Here is a 13887-nt window from a genome sequence, read left to right as displayed (position 1 = left end):
TTAAGTGGTTCTCCACTTGGAGTGATAAATGTTATGAAGTCTTGATACTAGCAGCAATAGCAACAGTAATAGGGCATCTCCATTCCACAAGTAGCTATGATATCTTCAAACCTGAAGTCCTGATTATACCTAATTCTGTTTTCAGAAATCTCTCGAATCCTGCACCTAGTCCTAAGGATGCCAGACTATTATTTATTTCTCCTCTAACTTCCCAAACTTATGCTGCTCACGCATCTGTTGTTCTAATTAGCATGGGGCACTCCAGTTAAGATTCGGTTTAAAAGTAGCCTCTCTTACACGAAATAGGTGTGCAAAGCCAGGCCACAGTGCAAAAGTTCTAGGGGTAGAGAACAACAGTTCCAACTCACTGCGAGAAGTCTTTTTCATGGATTACTTAATAAAAACTCATTTATAAAGTCAGGCCCTTGACTTTTGAGCATCTTGTGGTTTTAGATTTCACAGGTGGGAGGGCTGAGGGTCAACAGCACCATCATAAGAATCGGCCTCTGGGAGGCAGATGGTAAGGGATTCTGTATCTGTGACTCTTCTTGGAAAACAGAGAGAAAATAAAGGCTTGACAACTCCATCAAAGACAAGATGAGAGAAACTATAAATGAGGAGTCCCTTTGTCACATCATAGAATGCTACCTGCCCGTACTTATAGTCTAAGAAAACTCCAACTCTGTGGATTCGCTCTCCCGAGAATACCCTTTTTAAAGGAGGAAAGGCCCAGAAGGTACAGTCGGCTCCCATCATGGACGCCATGAGCAAGCATTTATCTCCAGAAGCTTTGAGCATGATGTCCGGTCCGCTGGCAGTGTCTTCGTATACACCCAACTGCCATTTGGTTGCCTGTCCCACATCCACCTCCCAGTAATGCCTGCCCGAGGTGAAACTCTCCACACCCAACACAGAAGCACTGTAGTCGAATCTCTCTGGGTGGCCAAGCTCATTCTGCTGGATAGTTCTGAATCTGACAGTTCTCAGATGCTCGCATAAGAGAAGGAAGGGATGAGCTGTTGTGGGGTCCAAAGTGACGGGTCCTACAAGGAGAGAGAGATTTGGTTAACTCGGGGGGTCCGTCACTGCCGGTGCCTGAGACTGAGGATTCCCAACACGCAGGGGCTTCCCAGGGAGAGGCCCAAGTCTCAGAGGCAGAGACAGCAGAGGAAATGCAGGGAAGTCCAGGAAAAGAAACCTCTAAGCTTTGTTTCAAGAAAAGACCTCGCAGGAGAGAAAACGTTGACAAGATGATGGAAGGACAGACCGCGCTCTCCACGGAGGAAGGACAAAACCGAGACTAATGGACTACAAAGAGGTATGGAAGTACGCTTCAGACCATGAGGGAACTTGACCTGGCTGAAATGTCCCGGCATCCAGTCCTAGCCAGATACCACCTGGGACCCAACTCTAGTCTCCTAAAGATCTTCTCCAAGCCTGCAACAGCCGGAAACACTGAGTCTCCTAATAAAACCAGTTGAGCCGTGCTCTTCCCTGTGACTGAATTGCTCTCCTCACCTTACCTGTCACCAGGTTGCGACGCAGATGCCTAGACACTGCTGCCAGCATGCCCTTGAGAGTGAGCAAATCCAAAGTGAAGGTATTAGCAGAGGCGACAAAACCTGTGAGACTACTCCAGAAAAATCAAGCTGAGAACAAGAAAGTTTAAAGTATTATCTCCTACCTGAGTGCAACTGATCCTTGCCTTCATGTCTGACTGTTTTGTTCCCTTCCCTCTCTGTTCTGACTCTAAAGATAGTGATTTTTCACAGCTTTGTCTTAGGCCTGCCTTTTCCACTTCTTGTCCTCCTTCCCCCATGTGACTTCATCTAGCCTCAGTGTTAAATATCTTCTATATGTTCATTACTTACTCCATCCATAGAAAAGCTGCCAAATACAAGCTGGACAGAACACAGGCCTTTCAAACACACTGCATCCAGAATGGGGCTCCCAGACCTCTCCCTTCCCACTTGCTACTTTCCAGTTAACAGCACACTCAGTACTCAGGTTGATCACGTTATAAACCTGGAGTGGCTCTTTATTTCCTACTTTCTTTCACATTAATCCAGTAGCAAGTTTTATGGCCAAAGAAACTTAAGTCTCTGGACCTGCAACCCAGTTCACATCATTATTATTAGAGCAATCGTAGAAGGCCACAAAGCCTTGATTCTAAGTTTCAAGTTGCCCCTGGCTCCCAGCATTTCTAGAAGACTGGCAGAGACAAATGCAAATTCTTTCTGGAAGAATGCACACCTTTGTTCTTGGCCTCAAAGAATTTCTAAAATTAATATCTAAGGAAAAAAGGAAAGCTTCCTTCTTTAAAAAAGCACGAGACACACACTCACAAAGTAAGGGGGCGGTACTGCGCAGAGTAGCAGAAACAAATCTGAAGAACTCAAACACTGAAATTACCGGGCACAGACTCTGCTTACTATTTTGAAGGGGAAAAAAAGCCTAAAAAGTATCTACAGGATGTAGCAAACTGAAAAGTGAGGCCGAGTGGGCTTGACGAAGAACCACAGAGATTATCTGCAGATGAAAATATTCAAGTGAATTAGCTGAAGTGTCAATGGATGACAACAAGAAAAGAAAGCTACAGACCAATGTGCTTCATTAACATAAATACAAAAGTTCTTAAAAAAAATTAGCACATTAAATTCAGAAATATATAAAATGGACAAAATACCACTGCCAAGAGTTTACCCTGGGAATGTAATACCAGTGCAACATATGAAAATAATATAATTCATCACATTAATAGAGGAAGAAAACACAGGTGCACATTTTTGTAGAAACAGAAACTTAGAAAACACATCTAATATATTCACCATCCATTCATGATAAAAGGTTTTATCAAACCAGGAACAGAGGGGAATGCCCTCGGCTTGATGAAAGGCAACTACGGAAAACATACACTTAAACTTGAAGGTGGAAGACTTAGTGCTTTCTTCCCTGAGATCCAGAATGAGGCATGCGTCTCTCATTTCTATATTCAGCACCCTTTTGGAGGTCCTGGCCGACCCAATCAGGTGACAGAAACAGAGAAAAGACTTACAGATTGAGAAGAAGGAAATGCAACTGTATTCATAGATTACCAGACTATCTCTGCAGATAATTCCACAGAATCCAGTAGATCTTGTAAATGAGTTTAGTATAATGATAAAATGTTAATATTTACAAACCAGTATTTTTCTCTGTACTAGTAATAATCTAAAATTAAATGAAATTTAAATGAGAAATTCATACTTAATACTAATAATAGCACTAAAAATAAAATACTTAGGGATCCATTTAATTAAATATGCACAATATTTGTTTCCTGAAGACTACAAAACCCACCTAAATAAATGGCTACATTACCTTATCCCTAAATTAATCTATATAACCAATGTAATACCAACGACAAACCCAGGAGTTTTTTTTTTTTTTTATAAAAGCCAACAAGCTAAAATTTATGGGAAAAGGACAAGATATAGAATAGCCAAAATTGCTTTGTAAAGGAAAATCTGCAGAATTCATGATGCCCAGTTTCATGACTTCTTATGGAATAATGAGACAAGCCAGTGTGGTATTAGCGAAAGGGTAAACAGACAAAAACACGATGGCCAATGGTTTTTGAGAGTCCAAACAGACTTGCTCACACACGCCCACTGATTTCCAACACAGGTGTGAGGCACACTGAAGGGAGGACAGTGTTTTCAACAAGCGATGCTGGAACAACCGGACATAGGTATGCACACTAAAGGGGACGTGTACCATACCCTGGATCACGAAGAAACGTTAACTCTGAGTGGATAACAGACCTACACATCCGAACTAAAGCCGTAAAACTTCTGCCGAGAAAAAGCTTTGCTGGGACAAGAAAAAATTTCTTAGGATGCAAAAAGCAGTCATGAAAGATAAAAATGAAACAAAGTTTCCAAATTTAAGACTTCTCTTTGAAAGACTATTAGGTAAATGATAATATAAACCACGCACTAGGAGAAATCTTTGCAAAACACATACCTAATAAATGATTTATAATCAGAATATAAATAAATCGCAAATCTCAGTAAGAAAACACAACAGTTTTTAAAACTGGGAAATGTTCACAGATATACTTCAAAAAAAACAATAGTAAAGGGTGAGTAAATGCATGAAAATATGCTCAATATCATTAATCATGTCAGAAATGCAAATTTAAAATCAAAGTGATACGCCAGTGTATGCTTATTGTGTTAGCTGATAAAAAACAACACTACCAAACACGGGCAAGGAGGCAGAGCAACCGTTCAACCAAAAGAACCGTGGCCTAAATCTACATAAGCCACGGCCACACAAAAATCTGTAAGGAACTATGTATAGCACAAGGTTGGAAACAACGTAAGTGTGTGCGGAATCACAAAAACGATAATCATGGTACACGCCCACAATGGATGCCCCATGACAGCAAAAAGGAACAAGCTCCGGAACACGCAACAACCTGGGAAGTGCCTCGCACACAGCGCACTCAGTGATAGAGGACAGACTCAAACGGCCACAGACTGTACGAATTCACCTGCCCCATGACAGGACACTCAGAAAAAGACAGAGCTCAGTGCGGGAGGCATTAATCCTTCGTTACACATATCGCCGTTCTTCCCTAGGAGTTCAACAGTTTTAAACAGCAGAATCTGCCTGCAATTACGTGGCAAGCCTGGGAAGAAGGGGAAGGATTTGCACAGGACAGCCTTTCAACATAAGAGCAACAATCACTGTGATAGCTTTCTAATGTATGTAAGCCTCTTAAACGCCACGCTCCTTTACACCCTTCGGCTTTCTGGAATTTACCATTATTTATGGTAGGATGTAGTAACAGATGCCAACTTACTTTGAAGTCCTCCCAGTATCTTCCTTATTCCCGGGATCTGGCACAGTCTCGGGTCCATGATTTGGGCAGGCTCTAGGCTCTGAAGCAGCACCAGGCTGCTACCTCTGTAAAGAAGGGCAGCGTGAGGCCGGTGGCAGGTCCCGGGCCCTCTACCCAGAGGACGACCTCAGGACATGAACTTCCTGTCCTTCCCTGACACCTCCACTCAGGTCTGCTCACATGTTAGCCCCTGATCCTGACCCAAGAATCTCCAAGGTGAAAACTTACCGTTCGAAATAATCTCGTGCATCCTGCAGGGAAACAGGGAGACAAGGTTACTGTATCTGAGCCAAGCCTTTGGTGAGGAGTTAGGCCCATGAAAATATCTTCTAACCAGGAAACTCCAGTTCCATGTAATTTCTTCAGTCTCATGATGCTAATTCTCAGATATCAAACCTTGACACTGAATAGGAAAAACTGGACAAACGGTGTGAAGTCATCATGACATTCCCAAGAGAAGTATTATCCATACCTCACCTCAGCCATCTTACTCAGGACGTGCGTCATCCCAATTCAGAGCATCTATTTGCTTTCCACGCCTGGGGTGGCGAGGGCTGAGCATGCGAAGGGGCCTGCTAAGCTGCGAGGGGGGTAGAGCCAAGTTGGGAACTGCGCAAAACTGACTCACACCTACCTCTGCTTTGGAACTAGCCTTGGCTCTAAATTGGAAATTAAGGGTTTATGGGCAGGGGCTTCTCGAATAAGAGCACCATGTTACAAATACCGGCCAGGCAGAGATACAAATGGAGTCTTTAAAAGGTAATAATGTACTTGTTAAAAATGCAACATAAATTGCTACAGAAAGTTTTAAAGATATACAATACTATCCAAATAAATATCCCAAGGTTACCACTGATTAAAATGTGTCTTTTTTTTTTGCCAGAGGCAGTCTGAATGTTAATGAGCATGTCTCTGTGTTTATACACATTCTTTAAAGCCAAACAAGACACGGTTCTGCATCTTTTTTTCCACTTAACTAGGTATCTTGAAGATAACCTTTCAGTGCCCACAGAACTACTTCATTCCTTTTTTATGGTGGCAGAACATTCTATTGTATAGATGTATCCTAATTTGACTAACCAATCATTTAGGTATCAGGGACATCTCAATTCAAACTTACTACTCATGATTTTAAGGGGAGTAGCTCTATGATTTTACCATGCTCCATGATTTTGGTGATAGGAAAATAGCCAAATAGCCTCCATGAATGGTTGAAAATCACTGGATATTGTGCTCTGGACATGACCCCTAACGAGTCCAGTCCGCTTCTCGTTTCTCAAACACCGTAATGACGGTTCTTGCTAGACTCTCACCTTGAGCAACACCAACGGCATCTCCTCACACTTGCTCTCCAGCTCTTGGATGGTCACCTGCAGCACGTAGATCTGCTCGTAGAGTCTGAGTTCACTCTCCTGCAGCTTACTCATGTTCTCCATCCTCAGCTCCCTCAGTTTCTGCGGAGGCACCGCCTCATTACTATCCACCAGCCAGCAATTTCTCTCCTTCACTAACAACCACCTTTTTAACAACCCGTTTTATCGCCTGCCACCCCGGGAATACACATAATTGGGTAAGGCCAGGACATCCCTCCGTCAAGCAAGACACCTCAGCAACTTGATTCCGTGACACAATGTTTTTATGCTGACACGAACGCTGTGCATATAGTCTGCTCATTCAGATAACAACCTGGACCTAAAATGCATCATTGTTTAATGGGAAGTTTTGTTTAAAAATTTTCCTATTTCCTTCATCAAATTAAAAACTAAGATTTGAATCAAAAATTAAACATCAATAAGAATAATTCATCAAGCCACTGACATCACTTTCCTTTTCATCCTTGTGAAGATGCCCACATAGGTGCAAAGTACGTGTCCGTGATATTTCTTAACTGATTTCACAGAGAGAGGGAGAGAAACATCAATTTGTTGTTCCACTTACTTAGGCATTTACTGGTTGATTCTTTTATGTGCCCTGACTAGTGATTGAACCTACAGCCTTGGTGTATTGAGATGATGCTCTAACCAACTGAGCTATCCAGCCAGGACCCATTTTTTTTTTCCTTTAAAGAACACAAATAATTGAATATTATACTGTATTATTGATCTGACAACTTGCTTTTCCCTAATGTTCTGGTGGGACATCCCTTAACCATACACACAGCCTATTATCTTTTCTAAAAGCTAAAGAGCATTTATTTTATGACATAAGTCTATTTTGTAAGTCCGAGATTGATATAGGTTGTACCTAGTCTCTTGTTATCAATAAATGTTATAGAAGTAATAATACCTAATACTTATCTGGTGCACAAAATGTACAAACACTATTTCCATTTTATTGACTGATTTTAGAGGGAGAGGAAGGGAGAACAGGGGAGAAAGAAAATTGATTTGTTGTTCTATTTATGCATTAATAGGTTGATCCTTTGTTTAAAATGTATTGATTGATTTTAAAGAGAGGGTGGGGAGAGGGGGGAGAAGGAAAGAGAGGAGAAAAGGAGAGGGGGAGAGAGAGCAATCTTCTCGTTCCACTTATACATACATTCATTAGTTGATTCTTGTATGTGCCCTGACTGAGGATAAAACCTGCAACCTTGGCGTTCAGGGGGCAACGCTCTAACCAACTGAGCTAACCGGCCAAGACTACGAACACCATTTTAAAATCTTGCTAGGTTCCCTCCCTACCTTGTTCCCTCTCAGTTGTGCATCTCCTACACCCTCAGGGTCTCCATCAGGCTTGCAACGTGGGAGCAATGGGCAGAGGCAGCTCATCCTAGTCTTGCCCCTGAGCACGACTCAAAGCCCCATTTTTTCTAACTTCCTAGTGAGCCGAAGCAGCCCCACCCAGGCCCCTTTCTTGTTTCACTGTCCTTCGGCTTATTAACGTACTCTCAAAATCACCTGGACTCATATCATGAAATCGTTCCTGCATGAAGTCAAGGACTTGAACACTACTCACCAGCCTGAGGCCAATCTGTTCTTGCCTGGTTCCTGTCCAGTAACAAGGACAGTAGTGACTTTTGGGTTGGGGGATGTTAGTGACTAGGCTGGCACTCCAAGAAAGCTTCTGGGGGACGGCAAATTCCTGATTCTTGATCTGAGTGTTGGGCTATCACTGGGGTGTGATTCAGTTTGACAAAACTCGGTTATAATTCATGCTCTATGTTTTTCCTCAATTAAAAAAAAAAAGCTTATGTAGATTGCCACTCTCAGTCCTCACATCAGTATTATGTACCAGGAGCCATTATTATCCTCACCTTACAGCTAAGAAAACCAAGCCCAAAGCCACAGAGAGGCTAGTAAAGAGCAGACAGATTCCAGATGGGGATCTCATCAACCTGACTTCAAAGACTACATCTAAACCAGACGGAAATAATTTTCAGTGTTTCCTTACTCATGTGTCTTTTCATATGCATGTAAGTGTATATGTAGTAAATTCTCAGAAATAAAATTGCTGGGTGAATATATACATTCATTTCATAAATACACTGATACCACTGAATGTCTTACTCTGGAACTGACATGTGCAACTCTGCTTTCTGCCATTCCCCAAACACTGGAAGATGACATTTTCAGCATCTCACCTGTATCGCTTCCTGGAACTTGTCCTCTAGCTCTGCGACAAACGCTGCCCTCTGAGTCGAGGTGGCTTTTCTCAAGTTCAGGTTGAACGTGGGCCCTTCCAGGTTCTCGTCACTCTCTTCGGTCATCAACCGGAATATCATCTTATACTCAGACTCAATCATTTCTCTGAAGTCCTGCTCCTCTTCCTTCAGCACGGATACAGACACAATGGACTTCAAGTTAAACACACCACACATTGCCCACGAATCTCTTCCATCTCTAACTTCAATGTAAAGACAAGGAGACACAGGGTATGGGGGGAGAACCAAAAGGACAAAAATGCAAAGGACAAAGGGAATTTCAGTGTGAAGATGGACCAAGATACCAAGACAAACCTACCACGTGAAATGCAGATGAAGGTATGTTAATTGACTTACAGGAATTTACAACTGTAGTTGACTAAAGAGAAGGCAACCAGGAAAACCGGACGGAATCCCCAATGACATTTGCTGATGCTTTCAATAACAAGCACAAGAAAAGAGAAATTAATGAAGGATTCCAAGATTTTTATTTTTTTAAATCCTCATCTGAGGGCATTTATTTATTTCATTGCATTTTTTTTTTTAAAGAGGAAGAGAGACAGAAAAAACATCAATGTGAGAGAAAAACATCAATTGGTTGCCTCCCATTCATGCCTGGACTGGGGATCAAACCCACAACGGTAGGTATATGCCCTGACCTGGAACCAAACATTTAACCTTTAGGTTCCAGGATAAGGCTCCAACCAAGTGAGCCCAACTGGCCAGGGTTATTGCAAGAGTTTCAGACTTAAACAACTAGAAGAACAGAATTGCCAAAACACAGAAGGCGAAACTCTGGAAGAGAGAGATTCCAGAGGTGGGGAATGAGGAGCTCAGTTTTGGATATGCTGATTTTCATTAGTCAATTCCCCACCCAAGGAGAGGATTTAAAATAAAGCCTATTATCTGGAAGGCAGGGCTGGAGATTTACTGTGGGCATATTCAGCACAGTGATAATTTAATCTAATCACACTTAATGGATTCAAGATTTATCAAGAACCAGAGCACTGAGCCCTCTAGAACCGCCCCTCCAGGTCACCATCTCTGGGCCCTGACCCCTGCAGCAGCCCCCGTTACAGGTCCACTCCCACTCTCACCCTCCCAGTCCATCCTCACTTCAGCAGCTAGAGCATTTCCGAGACAAGAGGAAGTTAGGTTCTGTTTTTCCTCTGTTCAAAACTTTCCTGTGGAACCGCCCCGGATGATATGGCCTCTTTACCTCCTGCTCCCATTATCATCGAAGTCTCTGCTTTCTTCTTACAACACATTCCTACTTATCCTTCTCTCTGTCTAGAACATTCTTCCCAAAACCACATGGCTCCATTTCTTGAGTTTTCCCAAATGCCAATTTCTAAGTGGCAAGGCACTGACGGCTTTATGTAAACCTGAACTCCATCACTTCTGCTTTTCAAAATAAGATTTTTATAGCACTTAACATGAAACATACAATACTTTGACTTAGGGCAGTAAATACATGACACACACATGATGTACTGTAGAACTGTAGGCCTGAAATTTACATAATTGTATGAACCAATGTCACTTCAATAAGTTCAGTAAATAGAAACATATACCTTTTACTTGTCTTATTCTGTTTACCTACAGTAAAACAGCAGTTGTACAAGGGCAGAATTGTTTGGTTTTTCATGGCTAAATCCCCAGCACCTAGTCTACTTTCTGGCAAACAGTGGGAACACAGTATTTGTTGACTGTATGGTGCTTGGGCTGAAAAAAACTTAGGGATCAGTTAAAAAAATTCTTGTACAGTCAGGAATTCTCCTCTATCATCTTCTACTGGATGTTTTTCTTTAAAAATTGAAAGAGGGAAGACCCACAGTCTGGGCTATCTGGCACCAAATAAGTGAAATATGATGAGAAGGCTTGAAATTAGAAGTGAAACTTGTGCAGAGAAGATGGTGAGCTCTCGGTGTGTATGGTAATTCTCAAATCACCCTTTAAAATGGTGTCAGGGTTTATATGGCCACCGGAAATACACAACATGTTCCTTCTTCCACCGCATTGTTATAAACTGTTACCAACTTTTTTGGTCTTTGCCAAGAAGGATTGCAAATGTTCTCTCACTATCACTTAATTCAATTGATTTGTATTTTACTTACCACCAGCAAAGTTCACAATCTACTTCTGCCAAGATGGAGGCATAGATGGAGAAGCCTTGCTTTCTCTCACAACCAAGTTTAGAGACAACTAAATATTAGCAATAGAAAACACAGCCAGAACACAGAAAATTGAACTTTTTCAGAAGTCTGATAACAACAAATTCTTCAGCCTGACTGGTAAGAGGGGCGAAACCAACAGCTGTCGGAGCGGGGTTGCACAGGAAAACTCAGTCAGATGGACTCAGGCGCCTGGAATCCAGGCACAGGATTGGACCTAGTGAGAGACCCAGCGACCGCGGGGAAACAGTGAGGGAGCAGGGCTTTGGGTTGACTGTGGTCGCACTTTCGTGTGCAGATAGACAAGCAAGGGAGTGGGCGGTGAGACCATGGGACTGAGCAGGCCTCAAGAGCCCCAGCACAGGGTGCCGCCATTTCCCCGCTCTGACCTCGCCTCCACATATAGGGTCACAACCCAGCAACCTAAGAGTCCAAGGCTCCGCTACTCATACTTAACGGGCAAGAACACACCAAAAATGGCTCAAGAAGATCTCAAAGCCCCAGAGCCTATAAATCTAACCGATGAAGAAACAGCAAAACTCAGACGCACAGTTTAAAACACTGGTCATCAGGATGCTCACAGAACTGGTTGATTACAGCCACAAATTAGACAAACATATGAAGGCGAAACTAATTGAAATGAATGGAATTGCACAGGAAACCAATAGCGATGAAAAGGAAACTGGGACTCAAATCAATGGAGTGGACCAGAAGAAAGCAAATAATGGCCAAACAGAAAAGAATGAAAAAGCAAGAATTCAAAGAAATGAGGAGTGTCTTAGGATCCTCCAGGACATCTTTAAATGCTCCAACATCCAAATTATAGGGATACCAGAAGGGGGGAAGGAACAGCCACCAGTGGAAAACTTATTTGAACAAATAATAAAGGAGAATTTCCCCAACCTGGCAAAGGAAATAGATTTCCAGGAAATCCAGGAAGCTCAGAGAGTCCCAAAGAAGATGGACCCAAGAAGAAACACACTAAGGCACATCATCATTATATTAGCCAAAATTAAAATGAAGGAGAGAATCCTAGAAGCAGCAAGAGCTAAGGGGACAGTCACCTACAAAGGAGTTCCTATCAGACTGCAGCTGATTTCTCAAAAGAGACCTTACAGGCAAGAAGGGGCTGGAAAGAGGTATTCCAAGTCATGAAATCCAAAGACCTACATCCAAGATTGCTCTATCCAGCAAAACTTTCATTTAGAATGGAAGGACAGATACAGTGCTTCTCAGATAAGATCAAATTCAAGGAGTTCATCATCACCAAGCCCTTATTATATGAAATGTTAAAAGGACTTATCTAAGAAAAAGAAGTTAAAAAAATATGAACAGTGAAAGGAGAGCAAACTCACAGTTATTAACAACCACACCTAAAACAAAAGCAAACTAAAAGGACAGCTAGATCAGGAGCAGAACCATAGAAATGAAGATCACATGGAGGGTTAGCAACAGGGGAGTGGGAGAAGGAGAAGGGGGGAGAAGGTACAGAAAGTAAGTAGCATAGATGGTAGGTAGAAAATAGATAGGGGGGAGGGCAAGAGTAGTAAGGGAAATATAGAATCTAAAGAACTTGAAACACATGGTCATAAACTAAAGGCGGGGGAATGGTGGGGGTGGGGTATGCAGGGTGGAGGGGAATGAAGGGGGGAATAGAACAACTGTAATGGCATAATCAATAAAAAAATAAATTTAAAAAAAGTTCACAATCTTCTTGTATATTCAAAAGATGGCTGCCATTTTCTTTTCTCTGAACTCTCATTTCTTTGATCATTTTTCTATTAAGTTTCCAGTCTCACACTTACCGACTTTTTTGTTTTTTAAATTTTAATTGTTCAAGTAGTTTTCTGCGTTTAACTCCCATTCCAGCCCACCCCCACAGCCCTCCCCACCTCCCTCCCATTTCCACCCCCCTTAATTTTGTCCATGTGTCTTTTATACTAGTTCCTGTAAACCCTTCCCCCTTTCCCCTGAAATTCCCTCTCACTTACTGACTTTTAAGCTCTCTTTGTTAAGAAATTAGCACTTTGCCTACCTATGGATCTTCAAATATGGTTGTCATCTGTCTCTTGACTTTGTTTGTTATTTGCGATCCAACATTATAGGTATTTCCCTCCTAAGAATCAAGATAGGCACTGACCTGAATAATGACCATTTTTTCTTGTTCTTCAGCCAGCAGAGTTCTAGTAACTCCAAGTTTCGCCTCCAATGTGCTGGATAACTCCCAGAATAACTTCTGCAGAAAAATAGATCACAGAATTCCAGGTAAAGCACTTGCTTCAGAACAGTTAAGATTCCCCAACCTAAGACAACTGAAAGGCCAAGAGCCTTACTGTATTTTCCAACCCTTGACCCGGAAGGTCTACTACACATGGCATTCGTCTAATACATACTTTTTGATTAAACCTAAACCAGAGGAGTGGTCTTAGAGAGTCAGATTGATTATCTGTCTCCTAAATAAATAAGTTAATAAACAGAGTAGGCAGCCACAATGCTGGATTGCTCCAGAATTTGGACAAAGCTTACCCTGTAATTCTCAGCTGCCTCCTGTATCCCACACACCATGTGAGTCTCATGATCCTCGCACAATAAACATTTGCCACACAGGATAGCTTGATCTTCCTCACAAAACAGCAGACGCAGTTCCAGGTGTTTCTGGCAATATTCCTCTTCGGAGATGATTGATCTAAACATCCTGGCGTGGATTCCCAGGTGAAGGCTGGCCCGGTTCTGGTTCGGATGTGGAATACCTCCCTGCCCTGAACAGGAGGAGAGTGGCACCGTTCTAGCGCAGACACGTGGCTCAATATCAGAGCAGCCTACCTGGGCAGCTCACCACCTGCGCGCCTGCGCTCAAGCACTTCCTGTTCCGCACCCCTGGCTTCCGGAAGCAGTCATCAGCCATGACGTCACCATTCTAGTTTAAAGGGCTCGCTCTATTCTGAGAATTTTGAGCCGTTGACTAAAAATTACTTACAAATAACATCACACACCATTTCCCTATAAGGCTTGGGCGGGGGAGAAAAAAAAAAGGAGCACCGTTCAGGACACAGTGCTTTGCAATAAGTATTGAAGGATCTTCTGGAACGGGTGAGGCTCGGTCTGGCCGTTAAGGCATAGGGGACCACTCAATTTTACAGTGCTTGCGGGAGCCAGTAAGGAGTGATCACCTTGAGTGTCTCCTT

General features: G+C 42.5%; 1 protein-coding gene across 1 annotated transcript; it reads right to left on the bottom strand.

The window, feature by feature from the left end:
• Positions 1–456: 456 nt before the first annotated feature.
• TRIML2 (tripartite motif family like 2) lies at positions 457–13607 on the bottom strand. Its single transcript, XM_053660084.1, has 8 exons — positions 13526–13607; positions 13229–13461; positions 12843–12938; positions 8469–8654; positions 6202–6342; positions 5117–5139; positions 4850–4998; positions 457–1043 (listed from the first exon to the last, which is right to left on the bottom strand). Exons 1-8 carry the CDS (start codon positions 13605–13607, stop codon positions 457–459), a joined length of 1497 nt encoding a protein of 498 aa, XP_053516059.1.
• Positions 13608–13887: the final 280 nt, after the last annotated feature.

Source organism: Artibeus jamaicensis, unplaced genomic scaffold (genome assembly GCF_021234435.1).
Source record: "Artibeus jamaicensis isolate MK-2021 breed Jamaican fruit bat unplaced genomic scaffold, CSHL_Jam_final scaffold_833, whole genome shotgun sequence".
NCBI lineage: Eukaryota > Metazoa > Chordata > Mammalia > Chiroptera > Phyllostomidae > Artibeus > Artibeus jamaicensis.
This window is presented reverse-complemented; position numbering and strand designations above follow the sequence as displayed.